This window comes from Lolium rigidum, chromosome 7 (genome assembly GCF_022539505.1).
Source record: "Lolium rigidum isolate FL_2022 chromosome 7, APGP_CSIRO_Lrig_0.1, whole genome shotgun sequence".
NCBI lineage: Eukaryota > Viridiplantae > Streptophyta > Magnoliopsida > Poales > Poaceae > Lolium > Lolium rigidum.
This window is the reverse complement of record NC_061514.1, coordinates 289253889-289274373: the sequence shown is the minus strand read 5'-3', so window position 1 is coordinate 289274373 and position 20485 is coordinate 289253889. Positions and strand designations below refer to the sequence as shown.

Genomic DNA, 20485 nt, shown 5'->3' with positions numbered 1-20485 from the left:
GTACTGTGGCAGAGTGACCAGAGGTGCATATGCGGAGGAGGTGGCACCATCTAGCCGTCCCACGTGGCTCGTGGTGGCGCGTGCGACGACAACGAGTGGTGGCGGTGGCGAGTTTCGAGAGGTGCCTGGACTGGACTGCTCCAAGGCGGCGGTCGTGGCCGCATCTTCGTCGTAGTCATCGGGACGATCACCTCGAGCTTGACAGTGGCGGGAGGTGCGACGCCCTAGGATCGTCGTAGTCATTGGGGATGAGCGCCTCGAGCTTGTCATCGACGACTTTGATGGCCAAGGCTGCTGCCACCGGTCAGCCTTCTATCGTCGGTCGCTTTGCAAGCGGGCCCGTGGCATCCGCGGACGGACACACGCGTTGATGCATCGGTTTCTCAAATTTGGTGGATAGATGGGTCGCGACGCCGAAACCAGTCCACCTGTCCTCGCTGAACATTTTGGACAGGCCAGTTGTGGGTCCACTGGAGATGCCCTAAGTCGCCGGCGGCCTCCGCTCTCCTCCGTCCTGGCCGACTTCTTCCCCGCCCTCCGCCGTCTTCCCTTCCATTTGCCCTTTTCCCCGCCCGCCGACCTCCTCGCTCGCGAGACCACCCGAGGCCGACGACCACACGCGCAGAGAGGACCCCGGCGGCGGCGCAGGTAAGGCCTCCCTCCCCACCCTACCTTCCCTTGCCCCACTCCTCCCTGGCCTCACTCCTCCACGCCCTGCCGTCCTTGCCCCTCGTCCCCCCGGTCGCCCCTCCCCATCCGGTCCTAACCCTAGATCACTGGCATGGCAAGAACGGCTGCGGGAGGGTGAACGGCGGCGGCCGACTGGGCGGCGGAGACTACAATCTCAGGCTTCCAGTCCCAGTGTTACCTGTTCACCATCTGGATTCTTCTATGGTACCAGGAGGTAGTCAGGAGAAAGGAAGATGGTGTTCGGACAGGTGGTGATCGGGCCACCAGGCTGCGGCAAGACCACCTACTGCAACGGCATGTCCCAGTTCCTCTCCCTCATCGGAAGGTGATTATCGCCACCTTGCTCTGACGTAGTAGGTACTATATCACTAGAAGCTGCTTTCCTTACTTCAAGTGCTAGTGCTTCTTGTGTTCCAATGCTTGGCCTTGTGTTTTGTTCAGTTTAGTGTAGTACTATATGCTGTAAGGGTTTGTTCTCATGTTTGGGAGAATGAGGTGAGCTGTATAGTTTTACTTGCATGACAGTGCTCCCAGTCCCGGTGTTACCTGTTCTGGTGCTCTCAGACCTTTTCTTCTTGCAATTTTACTAATTAAAAAGGTTCTCTGCTTGTTTGTTGGTTGCAGGAAAGTTTCAGTTATCAATCTCGACCCTGCGAACGATGCATTGCCGTATCCTTTGCTACTCGAGCCTTGAAATGATATTTGTTTTTCTCTTGTTCTGTTACCATATGTTGCCATGGTGCTCTGCAGTTAGACTCATGATGTGACCTTGACAGTGGTACCCAGATATGAATGTGCCATCAACATTGAGGACCTCATAAAACTTAGCGATGTCATGTCTGAGCATTCGCTTGGTCCTAATGGAGGTTTACCCATTGTTCAAGAATCAAGCTTGCTGGTTTTGTTTCTATGCTTCCTTATGTTGTGCTCTTGATATCTTTGTCAGGGCTTGTGTATTGTATGGATTACTTGGAGAAGAATATTGACTGGCTTGAAGAAAAGTTGAAACCTCTTATTGAAGGTGAGTGTGGACTGCCTTTCTCTAATACAATCCTTCGGCTGTAAGACCGACCCTTATTGAAGATATTTTAGATTAGCCATGTCCACTGGATACCAAAACAGGATATACCCAGTTCGATCCTTAACTAAATTACTAAACTACCATATCTATTTTGATATTGAAGTGCTCGGAAGCAGTAGGGGAGCCAGGAGTACAAAGTTGTGATGTCAATTCAAAGTTGTGATGTTAAATATATGTATTTATATTTTTCCACATGAATTTTAGCCTATATATATGAAGTTTTTGCCAAAATGTTGTGTAGTCAATTGACTACACACTTACACAGCAGCCCCATGGTTCCGCCACTGCTTGAAAGTAGACTGAAGTGAAGAATCTTTACAGAAAATTACGGAACCATCGTTGTGCATTTTTTGATAGATAAACTACTAAGTGGACATCACCTCCTGAGCTGCTTTTTAAATTGTCAACTCACCTTGCTGTTACCTTGGAGGGAACCTTCTTTCTTATTCCAACTTAGAAATGTGAATCATCTGGGGCCCCAGATTGTATTATTTGACTTTTTATTGAGCTATCCTTTGAAACATTAAAATGATAGTTGAGGACTATCGAGTAGCTACACATCAATACTGTGCAGCTTTTATTATTTTCCTTTATGACTAGCTGAAGGTTCGTGGTTACTGCAGATCACTATCTGCTATTTGATTTCCCGGGGCAAGTGGAACTTTTCTCCCTTCACACGAATGCAAGGAACATCATCAATAAACTCATCAAAAAGCTAAATTTGCGGGTACGTTTGTTTTTCAATTTTATTCATAGTACTTATTGTGCTAATTAATTGCATTACTCACTCTTTCTTGGTATTATATTATGCAGCTTACTGTTGTGCACCTTGTTGATGCCCATTTATGTTGTGATCCTGGGAAGTATGTGAGTGCTTTGCTGCTTTCACTATCAACAATGTTACACTTGGAGCTATCGCACATCAATGTTTTGTCAAAGATTGACCTCATTGAGAACTATGGAAATTTAGGTATTGTGCTTGTCTGCGGCTAATTTTAATTGATTAAACGTTTCTACCGTAGTTGGTTACTTATTTTCTTATTCTCAGCGTTCAACCTTGACTTCTACACTGATGTGCAAGACCTGTCCTATTTGCAACACCATCTTGATCAAGATCCTCGTTCTGCTAAGTACAGGTAATTTGACAGCAACCACCTAATTTCAATACCTCAGCAAGGCGTGCATGCAATCTGTGCTGTGCCTATTGAAAGCCACAACCAGTCCGGGCTTGATAATGTTCATTTAACAGTTACTGATTTAGTTGGTATGTCCAATTCACTTAAAGGAAATACAAACACAGTGCTTACTACAATTATGTTCCCATTTTGATTGAAAAATATTCTTAAGCTACAATTAATGTACTTGCACGAAATTGTATAGCTCTCCCTGTCCAGATAAGATAGTGATCTAATGTAGTAATGTGCTTAGACAGTTGTACTCAGAAGTGCTAGATGACCTCATGCATCGTCAGTAAATTACAGATGCTGTATCAAATATTCAAATGTCATGAGGCCTTAAATGTGGTAACCTTTATATCATTCACGACAAAACCTGTATTGTTGGTGATCTTATTATACTTACATTGTGTTAACCATGACTTGCTCTTTTTATACTTTGGGTTATTTATAACATTGTTTTTAATTTGCTGACAGGAAACTTACGAAAGAGCTATGTGATGTGATTGATGATTTTAGCTTAGTCAATTTTACAACTTTGGACATCCAGGTTTGTATTGGAAAGACGTGATTATTCCAACTCAGTTCCATGTTGTCTTGATTCTTACAACTTTTGCCTCCAGGACAAGGAAAGTGTGGGTAATCTTGTGAAGTTGATTGATAAGAGCAATGGCTATATATTTTCAACTATAGACAGCAGTGCCGTTGAGTTTAGCAAAATTGCAGCTGCACCTCTTGACTGGGATTACTACAGATATCCTTTACTGTGTCTTCTACCAATTTATTCATTACTTATATGATACCTTTAATGTTGGAGAAGTGCACTGTTTAAATCACCTGTCTGGCATGTATAGGCATTAATTGCAGCCCTTGTCGTTTTACATTCCATGAAGGTGTGGCTAGTTAACTTTTACATGTTATATGGCTACTTCTACCTCCATTCCAATGAATAAGGCTTGCAGATTTGTCTTTGACCAAGAATTAATCCTTGTATATAAGAAATATTTGATATAGCATTGGTATCATTAGGAAGTATTTTTCAATACGAATCTATCAATATCAATTATTTACTATATAAGCAAGATATTGTTGCTTAATTCATTCGGTCAAAGTTCGTCTTGGAATGTGTGCGTGCCTTATTCATAGGAACGGAGGGAGTAGATTGCAATGCAGAGAATTTAATATTCTAGCTCAATATATAGGTGTGGTACTGCTAGAGTATACACTGTGTGACCTTCTATTTTTATTGGCCATGAAATGCTCATCCCAAGTACTTGCACGGTAATTTTCCTTAACATGTGGTTACAACAGCAGCAGTGCAGGAGAAGTACATGAAAGACGACGAGGTCGTGGAGAAAACAAGCAGGATGCAATGAGGTCGATGCTCGCTGATGCCAGCTGCTAATTAAACATGTCACTGTGGCGTATACAGATGGCTCGTGTTTACTATGACAATGTGGATTGCTTACACCCAGTTGTAGGTGTTATTTGGAGTTTTTTTGCTAGTCTCTGTATGTGTAGAGTTCTGCCATCATCTGTGAGGTGAAGATGGTATGCCGTGAAACTATATGTGAATGAGTACTTGTTTCTCCTAACTTGCTGATCTCTACTCTCTAGTATGTAGGGCTAGTAAAAACTTCCAGTTCAGCAGTACCTGTACCTTCGTCATGTAGCTGCACAGACCAAATATAACTCGGTCGTGTGTTGTATGTTCCACAGCTCCAGCATAGCTTCCTTGTTAGTACAGCTCCAGCAAAGCTTCCTTGTTAGTAGGTGCATATGAACCTATTAGGTGCCTCGGGGATTTGGCTCACGCGTGTATGAACCTATTATGAAAAATGCATAAACAACAACATTTTAAAATGTTAAAAAATCTGAAATAAAATTTCACTGTACATATGGACATACTATGTTTGCACATAAGTATTTGGTGAAAAGATAACATTTTATTCTGTTTGTGTAAAAGAGACAAAATAAAATATCACATGATAGGCATGATAAAGCATCAAAATTTGTCTTTTTACATTGGACACAAAAAATATTTATTTTTCGAAATTTTATGTACGAATATAGAATGTCTAGATGTAAATGCAAAATTTTATGTCAGTTTTTTTTAAAAAAATTTACCATAGGTTCATAAGCACCCATGAACTGAATTGCATTTTCAGACTTCACTACAATTTATGTTCGTTCTCGATATAGAGTGGACCGTAAACCATCATACAATCAAAAATGTTGTTTCTGTGATTCTAACGATTGATCATTTGTTTCTCAACTGTCCGTTTGCAAAGATTGTGTGGCGTATGGTGTATTTTGCTTTTAATATACCCGGGCCGACTAGTATTAATAATATGTTTGGTAACTGGTTAAATGGAGTTAACAAATGTGATAAGGCTCGCATACGTATTGGTATTGCAGCTTTATGTTGGTCCATTTGGACAAGTCGGAATGACATGGTCTTTAACAAACAAAAATCTACTAATTTCTTCCAGGTTATTCGGCGAGCTGCGCACTGGATTCACTTATAGCGTTCCTTCTCCCGGAGGAGCAGCGGGAGCACATGGCTTCTGGATGCAACCGGCTGTTGATGTTGATGGTTGCTCAGGACTGCTTTTTTCGGGCTACTGGATGGCGACACATTAGCAGATTATCAAATGGATAGTTTCTTTATGTGTCTCATTTTCATATGGTTGATTGATGCGCGTAGATGTACACGTTCGTTGGGAACCCCAAGAGGAAGGTGTGATGCACACAGCAGCAAGTTTTCCCTCAGAAAGAAACCAAGGTTATCAAACCAGTAGGAGCCAAGAAGCACGTGAAGGTTGTTGGTGGAGGAGTGTAGTGCGGCGCAACACCAGTGAAACCGGCGCCAACGTGGAACCTGCACAACACAATCAAGATACTTTGCCCCAACGTAACAGTGAGGTTGTCAATCTCACCGGCTTGCTGAAAACAAAGGATTAAGCGTATCAAATGAAAGATGGTGTTTGTTTGCAAAGAATAGTAAAGAACAATAATTGCAGTAGAATGTATTCAGATGTAAAAGAATGGACCGGGGTCCACAGTTCACTAGTGGTGTCTCTCTAATAAGATAACTAACATGTTGGGTGAACAAATTACAGATGGGCAATTGACAAATCAAGATTTAATACATATCAACGATAATTACTATGAGATTTAATCAGGGCATTACGACAAAGTACATAGACCGCTATCCAGCATGCATCTATGCCTAAATAATCCACCTTCGGGTTAGCATCCGCACCCCCTCCATTATTAAGTTGTAAACAACAGATAATTGCATTAAGTATGATGCGTAATGTAATCAACACAAATATCCTTAGACAAAGCATCGATGTTTTATCCCTAGTAGCAACAACACATCCACAACCTTAGAACTTTCCATCACTGTCCTGCATTAAATGGAGGCATGAACCCACTATCGAGCATAAATACTCCCTCTTGGAGTTACAAGTATCAACTTGGCCGAGCCTCTACTAGCAACGGAGAGCATGCAAGAACATAAACAACACATATATGATAGATTGATAATCAACTTGACATAGTATTCTAGATTCATCGGATCCCATCAAACACAACATGTAGCATTACAAATAGATGATCTTGATCATGTTAGGCAGCTCACAAGATCTAAACAATGATAGCACAAGCGGAGAAGACAACCATCTAGCTACTGCTATGGACCCATAGTCCAAGGATGAACTACTCACGCATCAATGCGGAGGCGGGCATGATGATGTAGAGCCCCTCCGGTGATGATTCCCCTCTCCGGCAGGGTGCCGGAGGCGATTTCCTGAATCCCCCGAGATGGGATTGGCGGCGGCGGCGTCTCTGGAAGGTTTTCCGTATCGTGGCTCTCGGTACAGGGGGTTTCGCGTCGAAGGCTTTAAGTAGGCGGAAGGGCAGGTCAAGTGGCGGCACGAGGGCCCCACACGCCAGGGCCGCGTGGCCAGGGCCTGGGCCGCGCCGCCCTGTTGTGTCGGCGCCTCGTGGCCCCACTTCCTTTCCCCCTCGGTCTTCTGGAAGCTTCGTGGAAAAATAGGACCCTGGGCGTTGATTTCGTCCAATTCCGAGAATATTTCCTTTATAGGATTTCTGAAACCAAAAACAGCAGAAAACAGCAACTGGCGCTTCGGCATCTTGTTAACAGGTTAGTGCCGGAAAATATATAATAATGATGTAAAATATGTATAAAACATTCAAGTATTGTCATAAAAGTAGCATGAAACATAAGAAATTATAAATACGTTTGAGACGTATCATTGATCCATGTATCGACGTTGGCCGATCCATGATTGTAATCACTTGAACTACTGCATACTCTGAACTTGTTTTAATAAAGAAAGCTGTGTGCATCAATTGATGCAGAGGCTGGGGCTATGCTCCCATTACGAAAAAAGAAAAAAAATACCAATTAGATAGAGGCCACTCGATGGAGAAGACCATCCAAGGTCCAATATTCGAAAAAGAAAATCCAGCTGGGCTCCAGACTAGATGAAAGCTATGTTATACACACAACATCGATTTTCGGGACGGTCCATCGTTCGTGGTGGAGACACTGGATCGGCGTGGCGTTGTAGATTTGATGTATTTATCACCTCGATGCGCTTGTTGTCGAAGGTATCATGATAGTATCTTGGTAGGAGCGCCCCTAAAGCATTCCCTGCAAATATAGGTGTTGATCGCTGAAGTGTGTTAACAAATTTCAATGTCGTTTGTTGTGATTGCTTGTCCTCGTATGATCGACTTCGCACATGTGACAAACAAGTAGTATCGGAGCGAGGTTGAATTGGAGGCAACCGATGTGTATCGCTAAGTCGAATGATGCGAGATCGAAGATCAAAGTGCGGATTTTGTCAGATTTAGCTGTAAGCGTGGGCGATCGCTGGAGCAATGCAACTCCGATGTAAGGGCATCTCCAGCGGCGCGACGCAAACGGACGCTGAGCGACCGTTTGCGTCCGCTGGGCCGAAAATACGTCTGGCACCACCTCCAACGGCGCGACGCATCGTGACCGGGCCGTCCGCTGCGCCGCAAACCCGGCGCATATTTGCGCCTAGAATGCGTCGCGGCGAACGTTGCGCAGACGCGCAAAGTGTCCGCTCGCATCTCCACCGGGCCCGCCTGGCAGCGATCCTGTATCGAGGGCATCGCTTCCGCGGCCATCGCTTCCGCGTCTGCGCCGCAGCCTTCGCCATCAATGTCGCGGCTGCCTCGAACGTTGCGCGGACGCGCAAAGTGTCCGCTCGCGTCTCCACCGGGCCCGCCTGGCAGCGAGCCTGTATCGAGGGCATCGCTTCCGCGGCCATCGCTTCCGCGGCCATCGCTTCCGCGTCTGCGCCGCAGCCTTCGCCATCAATGTCGCGGCTTCCTCTTCTGCGCGCGCAGTGGCGGGTGGCGGCTGGGCTTCTGCGCCACCTTCATCGGCATCGTTTCCCGCGTGCGGCCGACCTTAAAAGTCAACAGGCACCGTTCCTCCATCGCCCACACCTCCACTCGCACCACCACCGCCGCAGCACCATGGGGAAGAAGAAGAACGACATCGAGGCGTCCGGCAACGGCACGAAGAAGGAGGAGCGGCCGGGCAGGGTGCCGCTGCCCATCAGCGTCGGGAGGCTGATGCACACGCACAGGACGCCGTGCGACACCTGGAGGGACGTGCACATGCCTGGCGGCTCAGCTACCGCCAGGTGCCCGTCCCTCCGGTGCCTGCGCGCGAGCCAGATAGGACCGCCGAGATCCGGCGAAGGAGGCGGTACCTGCCGCTGGACCTCCGCGTTGATCCGGCGTACGACATCGACTCCGATAGCTGGCGTACGTATCTCTCGACCGAGAGGGATCGGAGGAGGAGGGCGGGCTTCATGGGCGATAGGGACTTTCCCTTCGACCGTCCACCGCCGCCTCGTCCTCGAAGACAGCAGGCGCAGACGCGTGCGCAGCAGGTGCCGATGCCTGCGCAGTACGGCGACGATGACGACGAATACGACGACGCCGACGACTACATCGAGGCGCTGGCGTACCACAACGAGGAGGTCAAGGACGGCAGCGACGACTACGTCGCGGTCATCTTCCAGGATTGGTAGCTGGCCATGGTGGAGGACCGCGAGTTTGAGTTCCCGGACAACATGACAGACGACAAGATGGCGAAGCTCGGCGTCCTCGTCTCCGAGAACGACCCACCTGTGCAGCCACCGCTGCCCCGCTACGCCACCGGCTTCATGCCATCGGGCCTATCAGCCGATGAAGCCCTACGACTGGCGCTACAGAACTCGGCCGCGCCACAACCGCCGCCGTACAACCCCTGGGCTCCTCCACCGCCGCCACATCCCTGGGCGCCTCCACCACCGCCACAGCCACAACCCTAGTTGTGTATGCCACCATTGCTCATGCCCTCATGTGCGATCCCAAACAAATTAGATTATTCAGACGCCAAAAACATCTCCATTTGGTCCAATTGTCTGCGCCCCATCAAGACGTTATTCATCAGCTACTACTTGTACTTTTTAGATTCTAGAAATGAACGAACAGGTCACCGAGCAGATAGGTCTTCCCCGCTAAGCACCCAAACCGTGGTGATTAGTCAAATCATATGAGGCTAGCTAGGCAATTAGCACTAGCAATAAGTAATTAACAGCTATAGACTTAATTAAGAAGCTAGGCTGCTAAAAGTCACCAATTAGAGGCCCCTCAATGGAGAAGACCATCCAAGGTCCAATATTCAACTCCCACCGGCTTTTGACAATTCCATCTCCACTTTGAGGATTGCTTCTTTTCCACCCCGATGGTGTTCGTTAAATTATACTACAGCCCCGAGATGAGATGAACAGCCCAATGCCTCACCGGTAACATCAAGGACCGGATCCCCGAGATTGGATGGCGCTCGCACATCGGCTGCAGTACATGGGGAGGAACACTGTTATCAGAAAAATCCACGGCGTTACCGAACACAAACAGGATTTTTTTTCAGAATTGCTAAGATACCAATTGAAAGATGTATCATAAGATGAGGTGACCAACCTAATTATGATTAACACTACTAGGAAAAGCGTTATTGCCGGCGCACCAAAAAACGCTATTGCCGGCGCACCAGAGCCCGCCGGTGGGAACAGGCCGGTGGTAATGAGTTACCGCCGGTGCACCAGCTGGTGCGCCGGCAGTAACATGAATTATTCCCGGCGAACCAGGCCTGGTGCACCGGCGGTACGTTTTTCGAAATTCAAGATCTAGATCTAGCTCGGGTTCATCTAGCTCGGGTCCTCGGAAATAGTGGCCGTGCGCCGCCTTGTTGTCGTTGCCGCGCGGTGGAGGTGGAAGAGGAGGAGAATGAGGCGGGAGGTGGTGGTTTAGGAGGAGGAGGCCTTAGGTGGTGGTTTAGGAGGAGGAGGAGGATGATAAGAAGATGGCCGAAGGTGGAGGTGGAGGTGGAGGAGGAGAAGGAGAAGGCCGGAGGTGGAGGTAGAGTCCCGAGGTGGTGGAGGTTACCGGAGGAGGAGGAGGAGTTCACTAGAGTAGGAGGAGGAGGAGGACGTCACCGGAGTAGGAGGAGGTCACCGGAGTAGGAGGAGGAGGAGGCCGTCGGTGAGTATTGCAAGGAGAAGAGGAGGAGAGAAAGAGGAGAAGGGGGAGAAGTGAGGAAGGAGAAGAGGGAGGAGGGCCGGATCCAATATGTAGTACAGCTCACCGCCGGCGCACCACGGCGCACCTAGTATGGTGGTGCGCCGGGGGTGATTTTTTTCTTTTTTTCACCCAAATCTTAAACCTGAAAAAAGTCATGTTTATGTTTTCAAATTTACAAATCCATTATTTGTCCAAACGACCATGGGTCGTTGAATTCGGATAGGAAATTTCGCGTAGATAGATTTTGATATAAAATAGTTTTTCATCGGAGGTCGTATGCAACCAGAAATCCCGTTTTACCGAAAGATGACGACATTTTGTATAATATATCGAAATTCATTTTTTCAAATTTCCATTAAAACTAGATTACATAATACATGGGCAGTTGATACGTCCAATTTGCATCACTATTTTATATCATAATTTGCTGTTATTCATTGATATATTTCATATTGGGACACAATACTTATGTTATTTCATCTATTTTGCATGTTTCATCATTATTGGAGGATCAAGCACCGGAGCCAGGATTCTGCTGGAAAAAGCACCGTCAGAACGCAATATTTCGGAAGATCAACTTGTTAGGATGATCTCCTCGCGTCCGAGCCCAACGGCTCGAACTAGGACCCTTGACCTCGTCTGCGCCCTGATCGGGGGCGCCCAACCACATCTGGTTGGTGGGCCCCTGTTGCCTGTGCTATAAATACAGTGGTGGGGGCGGTGGCACAGATCAAGAGGTTGACTGGAGTGCCACTCGCCCCACCAATACACCCACCGATCTGGGGTTCGCACAGTGCCGACGGGAAGCTCCGCCACCACACCACTCCCTCACGGATCCGCCGCCGTCACCACGTCAACGTCGACGGGTTCGTCCTCCTCCAGGGAGAAGGTAAATGCTCACAGTGCAAGCACATTCTTTACAGAGATAGTGAGTTCCCGGCATCAGATCTAGCCTAGTCGATCCTAGCATATCAAACATTGGTATCAGAGCATGTTTTGTTGCAATAATATGTGCAAAAGTGACAGTTAAAAATGTTAAAGAGATGATTAAAGTGATCATTGTGACAATTATGGTTCTGTTATTTTTTGACCAACGTTATTAATGACATGATCATGATTTGTTGCAACAAAGAAGTGCATTTATCTCTACTTCTGCCCAACGGTGATACAGATTTAATTGCATAAACAGTTGTATGTTCTAATTTTGACCAACGTTGGATTATTGCATGCAATTGTTGTTATGATTTCATTTCATTGTGGTTTAAAGGAGGGTACTACTTGATAAGTTGCATCAAGGATGTTCCAACCCTCAGAGGTGACAACTACATTGAATGAAGAAAGAAGGTCGATTTGTGCTGAGGAGGACTGGGTTCCCACAGCCGGTCAGACCAAAAGATCCAGTCAGAAATGACAAGGATGATGATGCTTGCATGGCGAGTATAAAAGGTGGCTGAGTGCCATTTGTAAAGAATACAATTGAGAACGCTATTGTGAGCTCAATTGCGAGTGTGCTTCGTAAGGGAGTATCTTGAAAGAATAAAGAGCCGAGTTCACTGGTTCTTCAAAGATATGTGTGACCCAGTGCTTGAAGCAACCTGGTGACGAGAAAAGTACACATGGACAGGAAGCACATGGCAAGTGTGCCATATGTTGTAATAATGCTTATGTGGGTGTTGTCTGTGTGTAATGTGAGTGAAAAAGCGTTGTCCGCGTTGGACAAAGAACAAAAGAAAAGAAAAGAACTGATGAATTGTCGAAATATGGCATTGTCGCTTAGGCCATATTTCGAGGGGGAGAATAGAAAGACTTGTTAAAAATGGTATTCTTCCTCCATTAGAATTCTCAGACATAGAACAGCGCATCGATTGCATTAAAGGAAAATTTGTATTGATTAAAAAGGGTGCAAATCGATGCACAACAACACTAGAAATAATTCACATCGAGATATGTGGATCATTTCCTGTGAAAAGTGAAGGAGATATGCCCTAGAGGCAATAATAAAGTGGTTATTATTTATATCTTTATGTTTATGATAAATGTTTATATATCATGCTAGAATTGTATTAACCGAAACATTAGTACATGTGTGATATGTAGACAACAAGAAGTCCCTAGTATGCCTCTTAAACTAGCTTGTTGATTAATGGATGATTAGTTTCATAATCATGAACATTGGATGTTATTAATAACAAGGTTATATCATTATATGAATGATGTAATGGACACACCCAATTAAGCGTAGCATAAGATCTCGTCATTAAGTTATTTGCTATAAGCTTTCGATACATAGTTACCTAGTCCTTATGACCATGAGATCATGTAAATCACTTATACCGGAAAGGTACTTTGATTACACCAAACACCACTGCGTAAATGGGTGGCTATAAAGGTGGGATTAAGTATCCGGAAAGTATGAGTTGAGGCATATGGATCAATAGTGGGATTTGTCCATCCCGATGACGGATAGATATACTCTGGGCCCTCTCGGTGGAATGTCGTCTAATGTCTTGCAAGCATATGAATGAGTTCATAAGAGACCACATACCACGGTACGAGTAAAAGAGTACTTGTCAGGAGACGAGGTTGAACAAGGTATAGAGTGATACCGAAGATCAAACCTCGGACAAGTAAAATATCGCGAGACAAAGGGAATTGGTAATGTATGTGAATGGTTCATTCGATCACTAAAGTCATCGTTGAATATGTGGGAGCCATTATGGATCTCCGGATCCCGCTATTGGTTATTGGTCGGAGTGAGTACTCAACCATGTCCGCATAGTTCTCGAACCGTAGGGTGACACACTTAAAGTTGGATGTTGAAATGGTAGTTCTTGAATATGGAATGAAGTTGGAATATTTGTTCGGAGTCCCGAATGTGATCCCGGACATCACGAGGAGTCCCGGAATGGTCCGGAGAATAAGATTCATATATAGGATGTCATTTTATGTGAATAAAATGTCGCGGAAGGTTCTATGGAAGGTTCTAGAAGGTTCTAGAAAAGTCCGGAAGAAACCACCAAGGAAGGTGGAGTCCACAAGGGACTCCACCCCCATGGCCGGCCAACCCTAGTGGGGGAGGAGTCCCAAGTGGACTCCCCCTAGGGGCCGGCCACCCCCACATGGGAGGTGGGAATCCCACCTTTGGGTGGGAGTCCTAGTTGGGCTAGGATTGCCCCCTCCTATGGAAGGATTTGGTTCGGGTCTTATTCGAAGACTTGGACACCACCTCTTGGGGTTCCACCTATATAATGAGGGACAAGGGGGAGGGGGCCGGCCACCTCAAACACCACCAAGGTGGCCGCACCCCTATAGTGGCCGGCGCCCCCTCTCCCCAAACCCTAGCCGCCTCGCTCCTCCACTTCCCGCACGCTTAGCGAAGCTCCGCCGGACTTCTCCACCACCACCGACACCACGCCGTCGTCGTCTGTCGGATTCAAGAGGAGCTACTACTTCCGCTGCCCGCTGGAACGGGGAGGTGGACGTCGTCTTCATCAACAACCGAACGTGTGACCGAGTACGGAGGTGCTGCCCGTTCGTGGCGCCGGAACCGATCGTGATCAAGATCTTCTACGCGCTTTTGCAAGCGGCAAGTGAACGTCTACCGCAGCAACAAGAGCCTCATCTTGTAGGCTTTGGAATCTCTTCAAGGGTGAGACTCGATACCCCCTCGTTGCTACCGTCTTCTAGATTGCATCTTGGCTTGGATTGCGTGTTCGCGGTAGGAAAATTTTTGTTTTCTATGCTACGTTATCCTACGGTGGTATCGAGCCGTGTCTATGCATAGATGGTTGCACGAGTAGAACACAATGGTTTGTGGGCGTTGATGCTCTTGTTATCTTTAGTTGAGTACTTTGCATCTTTATGGCATAGTGGGATGAAGCGGCTCGGACTAACTTTACATGACCGCGTTCATGAGACTTGTTCCTCGTTCGACATGCAACTTGTATTGCATAAGAGGCTTTGCGGGTGTCTGTCTCTCCTACTATAGTAAAGATTCAATTTACTCTTCTATTGACAACATTAGTATCAACGTTGTGGTTCATGTTCGTAGGTAGATTAGATCTATATCGAAAAACCCTAAACCACGTAAAATATGCAAACCAAATTAGAGAGCGTCTAACTTGTTTTTGCGGGGTTTGGTGATGTGATATGGCCATAATGTGATGATGAATATGTATGAGATGATCATTATTGTATTGTGGCAACCGGCGGGAGCCTTATGGTTGTCTTTAAATTTCATGTTGAGTAGTATTTCAAAGTAGTTGTAATAGTTGCTACATGGAGGACAATCATGAAGACGGCGCCATTGACCTTGGTGCTTCGCCGACGATGATGGAGATCATGCCGAAGATGATGGAGATCATGTCCGTGCTTTGGAGATGAAGATCAAAGGCGCAAAGACAAAAGGGCCATATCATATCACATATGAGCTGCATGTGATGTTAATCCTTTTATGCATCTTATTTTGCTTAGATCGCGACGGTAGCATTATAAGATGATCCCTCACTAAAATCTCAAGATAATAAAGTGTTCATCCTTAGTAGCACCGTTATCAAGTCTTGTCGTTTCGAAGCATCTCGTGATGATCGGGTGTGATAGATTCAATAAGTACATACAAACGGGTGCAAGACAGGTTTTGCACATGCGAGATACTAAGGTGGCCTTGACGAGCCTAGCATGTACGGACATGGTCTCGGAACACATGATACCGAAAGGTAGAGCATGAATCATATGGTTGATATGATGAACACTTTGAGTGTTCGCCAAAGAAATCACACCTTTTCTCGTGATGATCGGGTTTTGGTGCGGTGGATTTGGTTCGTGTGATCACTAAGACAAAGCGAGGGATATTGTTTTGAGTGGGAGTTCATCTAGATTTTTAATTATGTAGAATTAAAATTTGAACTCAATTTGTCATAAACTTAGTCTAAACTATTGCAAATATATGTTGTAGAGATGGCGTCCCCAATCAATTTTAACCGGTTCCTAGAGAAAGAAAAGCTTAAGAGCAACGGTAGCAACTTCACTGGTCGGTTCCGTCATGTGAGGATCTTCCTCTCGGCGGAAATACGCAATATGTGCTTGATGCACCGCTAGGTGACCCTCCTGCGAAGCTGAAACCGATGAAGTAAAAGCTGTTTACGCGACTCGGAAAACTCGGTACTCTCAAGTTCGGTGTGCCATCTTATGCGGTCTGGAATCCGATCTTCAAAAACGTTTTGAGCACCACGATCCTCATGAGTTGATGAAAGAGTTGAAGACTATTTTTGAGACTCATGCGGCCGTGGAATGCTATGAAGCATCGAAACAATTTTTCAGTTGTATGATGGAAGAAGGCAGCTCCGTTAGTGAGCACATGCTCGCCATGACCGGGCATGCGAAGAAACTCGATGACTTGGGAATAGTGATTCCTAACGAGGTCGGGGATTAATCGTGTCCTTCAATCACTGCCACCAAGTTACAAGAACTTTGTGATGAACTACAATATGCGAGAACATGAACAAGGAGTTACACGAACTCTTTGGCATGCTAAAAGCTCGCTGAGATTGAGATCAAGAAAGAGCACCAAGTGTTGATGGTCAACAAGACCACCGGTTTCAAGAAACGGGGCAAGTCTAAGGGAAAATTCAAGAAGGGTGGCAAGAAAGCTGCCACGCCTCCTGTGAAACCTAAGAACGGCCCTAAGCACGATGCTTGAGTGCTATTACTTGCAAGGAGAAGGGACATCTGGAAGCATAATTGCTCCAAGTATACGGCTGATCCGAAGAGCGGCCTTGTCAAGAAGAAGAAAGAAGGTATATATGATATACATGTTATAGATGTTCATTTCACTGGTTCTCGTTCTAGTACACGGGTATTTGATGCTTGGTTCGGTTGCTCATATTTGTAACTCGAAACGGGAACTAAAGAATAAACGACAAGCTGCTGAAGGATGAAGTGACGATGCGCGTTGGAAACGGATCCAAGGTCAATGTGATCGCGATCGGCACACTTCCTCTACATCTACCTTCGGGATTAGTTTTAAGCCTAAATAATTGTTATTATGTACTGCGTTGAGCATGAACATTATATACTGGATCTTGTTTAATGCAAGACGGTTATTCATTCAAGTACGAGAATAATGGTTGTTCTATTTTTATGAATAATATCTTTTATGGTCGAGCACCACAAAAGAATGGCTTATTTCTGTTAGATCTCGATAGTAGTGATACGCATATACATAACATTGATGCTAAGCGAATTAAATTGAATGATAATTCTACTTATATGTAGCATTGTCGTCTTGGTCATATTGGAGTGAAACGCATGAAGAAACTCCATGCTTGATGGATTACTAGAATCACTTGACTTTGAGTCACTTGATAGATGCGAAGCATGTCCGATGGGAAAAATGACTAAGACTCCATTTTACGGTATGATGGAGCGAGCTACGACTTATTGGAAATCATACATACCGATGTGTGCGGACCAATGAGCGTAGCATCGCGCGGTGGTTATCGTTATGTTCTAACCTTCACGAGATGATGCGAGTAGATATGGGTATATCTATTTCATGAAACATAAATCCGAAACTTTCGAGAAGTTTAAGGAATTCCAAAGTGAAGTAGAAAATCAACGTAACAAGAAGATTAAATTTCTACGATCCGATCGTGGAGGTGAATATCCGAGTTATGAGTTTGGCATGCATTTAAAGAAATGCGGAATACTTTCACAATTGACACCACGGGAACACCACAACGAAACGGTGTGTCGAACGTCGTAATCGAACTCTCTTAGATATGGTTCGTTCTATGATGTCTCTTGCTGATTTGCCGTTATCTTTTTGGAGTTATGCATTAGAGACAGCCGCATTCACTTTAAATAGAGCACCATCAAAATCCGTAGAAACGACACCGTATGAATTATGGTTTAATAAGAAACCTAAGTCGTCGTTCTTGAAAGTTTGGGGTTGCGAAGCCTATGTAAAAAGTTACAACCGGACAAGCTAGAACCCAAAGCGGAGAAATGCGTCTTCATAGGATACCCTAAGGAAACTATAGGGTACACTTTCTATCACGGATCCGAAGGCAAAATCTTTGTTGCTAAGAACGGAACCTTTCTTGAGAAAGAATTTCTCACTAAAGAAGTGACTTGGAAGAAAAGTAGAACTCGATGAGATTGATGAATCTATACTCGTTGATCGAGTAGCGCGATGCGGAAGTTGTACACTGTACCGCCTACACCGGCAACGAGAGGAAGCAAATGATAATGATCATGAAACTTCGAACGAGGAAACTACCGAACCTCGCGGATCGACAAGGGAACGTACCACTCCTGATTGGTTTGATCCTTGTCTAAATGTCATGATTGTGGATAACAATGATGAGGACCACTGCGACGTATGAAGAAGCGATGATGAGCCCAGATTCCAACAAATGGCAAGAAGCCATGAAATCCGAAATGGGATCCATGTATGATAACAAAGTATGGACTTTGGTAGACTTACACGAGAGCCGAAAGGCTGTCGAGAATAAATGGATCTTCAAGAGAAAAACAGATGCTGATGGTAATATTACTGTCTATAAAGCTCGACTTGTCGCAAAGGGTTTCCGACAAATTCAAGGAGTTGACTACGATGAGACTTTCTCACCGGTAGCGAAGCTAAAATGCTGTGAGGATTTTGTTAGCAATAGCTGCATTTTTCGATTATGAGATTTGGCAGATGGATGTCAAAACGGCATTCCTTAATGGAGACATTGAGGAAGAGTTGTATATGGTACAACCCAAAGGTTTTGTCGATCCTAAAAATGCTGACAAAGTATGCAAACTTCAGCGTTCAATCTATGGACTGAAGCAAGCATCAAGAAGTTGGAACCGACGCTTTGATAAGGTGATCAAAGACTTCGGGTTTATACAGTGTCATGGAGAGGCCTGTATTTACAAGAAAGTGAGTGGGAGCTCCGTAGCATTCCGATATTATATGTAGATGACATATTATTGATCGGGAATGATATAGAACTATTAAGCAGTGTTAAGGGTTATTTGAATAATAGTTTTTCAATGAAAGACCTTGGTGAAGCATCATATATATTAGGCATCAAGATTTATAGAGATAGATCAAGACGCCTAATAGGGCTATCACGAAGTACATATCTGGACAAGATTCTAAAGAAATTTAGAATGGACGAAAGTAAGAAAGGGTTCTTACCTATGTTACCGGGCAAGGTATTGAGTAAGACTCAAGGACCGGCTACGGCAGAAGAAAGAGAAAGGATGAATAATATCCCCTATGCCTCGGCGATAGGATCTATCATGTATGCCATGCTATGTACTAGACCGGATATAGCACATGCTTGTTAGTTTGACTAGCGAGATATCAAAGTGATCCGGGAATGGAACATCTGGACAGCGGTCAAGAATATCCTGAAGTACTTGAAAAGAACTAAGGATATGTTTCTTTGTTATGGAGGTGACCAAGAGCTCGTTGTAAACGGTTACACCGATGCAAGTTGGAACACCGATCCACGATGACTCTAAGTCACAATCCAGGTACGTGTTTATATTGAATGGTGCTTGCGGTAAGCTGGGCAAGCTCGAAGCGGTGCACGGTGGCGAAGTCTTCAACGAGAATCGAGTACATAGCGGCTCGGAGGCTTCATCGGAAGCGGTATGGATGAAGAGGTTCATTGTAGAGCTCGGTGTGGTTCCTAGTGCATTGGACCCATTAATCATTCTTCGTGATAACATGGGTGCCATCGCCAATGCACAAGAACCAAGGTCACACAAGAGGCTGAAGCATATCAAGCTGCGTTACCACTCGATTCGCGAGTACATCGAAGATGGAGAAGTAAAGATTTGCAAAGTACACACTGATCTGAATATAGCAGATCCGTTGACTAAAGCTCTCCCTAGGGCGAAGCATGACCAACACCAGAATGCCATGGGTGTTAGGTATATTACTATGTAATCTAGATTATTGACTCTAGTGCAAGTGGGAGACTGAAGGAGATATGCCCTAGAGGCAATAATAAAGTGGTTATTATTTATATCTTTATGTTTATGATAAATGTTTATATATCATGCTAGAATTGTATTAACCGAAACATTAGTACATGTGTGATATGTAGACAACAAGAAGTCCCTAGTATGCCTCTTAAACTAGCTTGTTGATTAATGGATGATTAGTTTCATAATCATGAACATTGGATGTTATTAATAACAAGGTTATATCATTATATGAATGATGTAATGGACACACCCAATTAAGCGTAGCATAAGATCTCGTCATTAAGTTATTTGCTATAAGCTTTCGATACATAGTTACCTAGTCCTTATGACCATGAGATCATGTAAATCACTTATACCGGAAAGGTACTTTGATTACACCAAACACCACTTGCGTAAATGGGTGGCTATAAAGGTGGGATTAAGTATCCGGAAAGTATGAGTTGAGGCATATGGATCAATAGTGGGATTTGTCCATCCCGATGACGGATAGATATACTCTGGGCCCTCTCGGTGGAATGTCGTCTAATGTCTTGCAAGCATATGAATGAGTTCATAAGAGACCACATACCACGGTACGAGTAAAAGAGTACTTGTCGGAGACGAGGTTGAACAAGGTATAGAGTGATACCGAAGATCAAACCTCGGACAAGTAAAATATCGCGAGACAAAGGGAATTGGTAATGTATGTGAATGGTTCATTCGATCACTAAAGTCATCGTTGAATATGTGGGAGCCATTATGGATCTCCGGATCCCGCTATTGGTTATTGGTCGGAGTGAGTACTCAACCATGTCCGCATAGTTCTCGAGCCAGTAGGGTGACACACTTAAAGTTGGATGTTGAAATGGTAGTTCTTGAATATGGAATGAAGTTGGAATATTTGTTCGGAGTCCCGAATGTGATCCCGGACATC

At 45.0% G+C, this 20485-nt stretch overlaps 1 protein-coding gene across 1 annotated transcript; it reads left to right on the top strand.

Annotated features, from left to right (window-relative positions):
• The first annotated feature begins 523 nt into the window (after nucleotides 1–523).
• On the top strand, nucleotides 524–4673 carry LOC124678268 (GPN-loop GTPase QQT1-like). The gene is made up of 11 exons (XM_047214186.1): nucleotides 524–648; nucleotides 902–1015; nucleotides 1315–1359; nucleotides 1477–1556; nucleotides 1637–1711; nucleotides 2395–2498; nucleotides 2585–2741; nucleotides 2820–2907; nucleotides 3424–3496; nucleotides 3570–3700; nucleotides 4253–4673. The coding sequence occupies exons 2-11, from the start codon at nucleotides 924–926 to the stop codon at nucleotides 4320–4322; spliced, it is 915 nt and encodes a 304-aa protein (XP_047070142.1). The 5' UTR covers nucleotides 524–648; nucleotides 902–923; the 3' UTR covers nucleotides 4323–4673.
• The last annotated feature ends 15812 nt before the right edge of the window (nucleotides 4674–20485 follow it).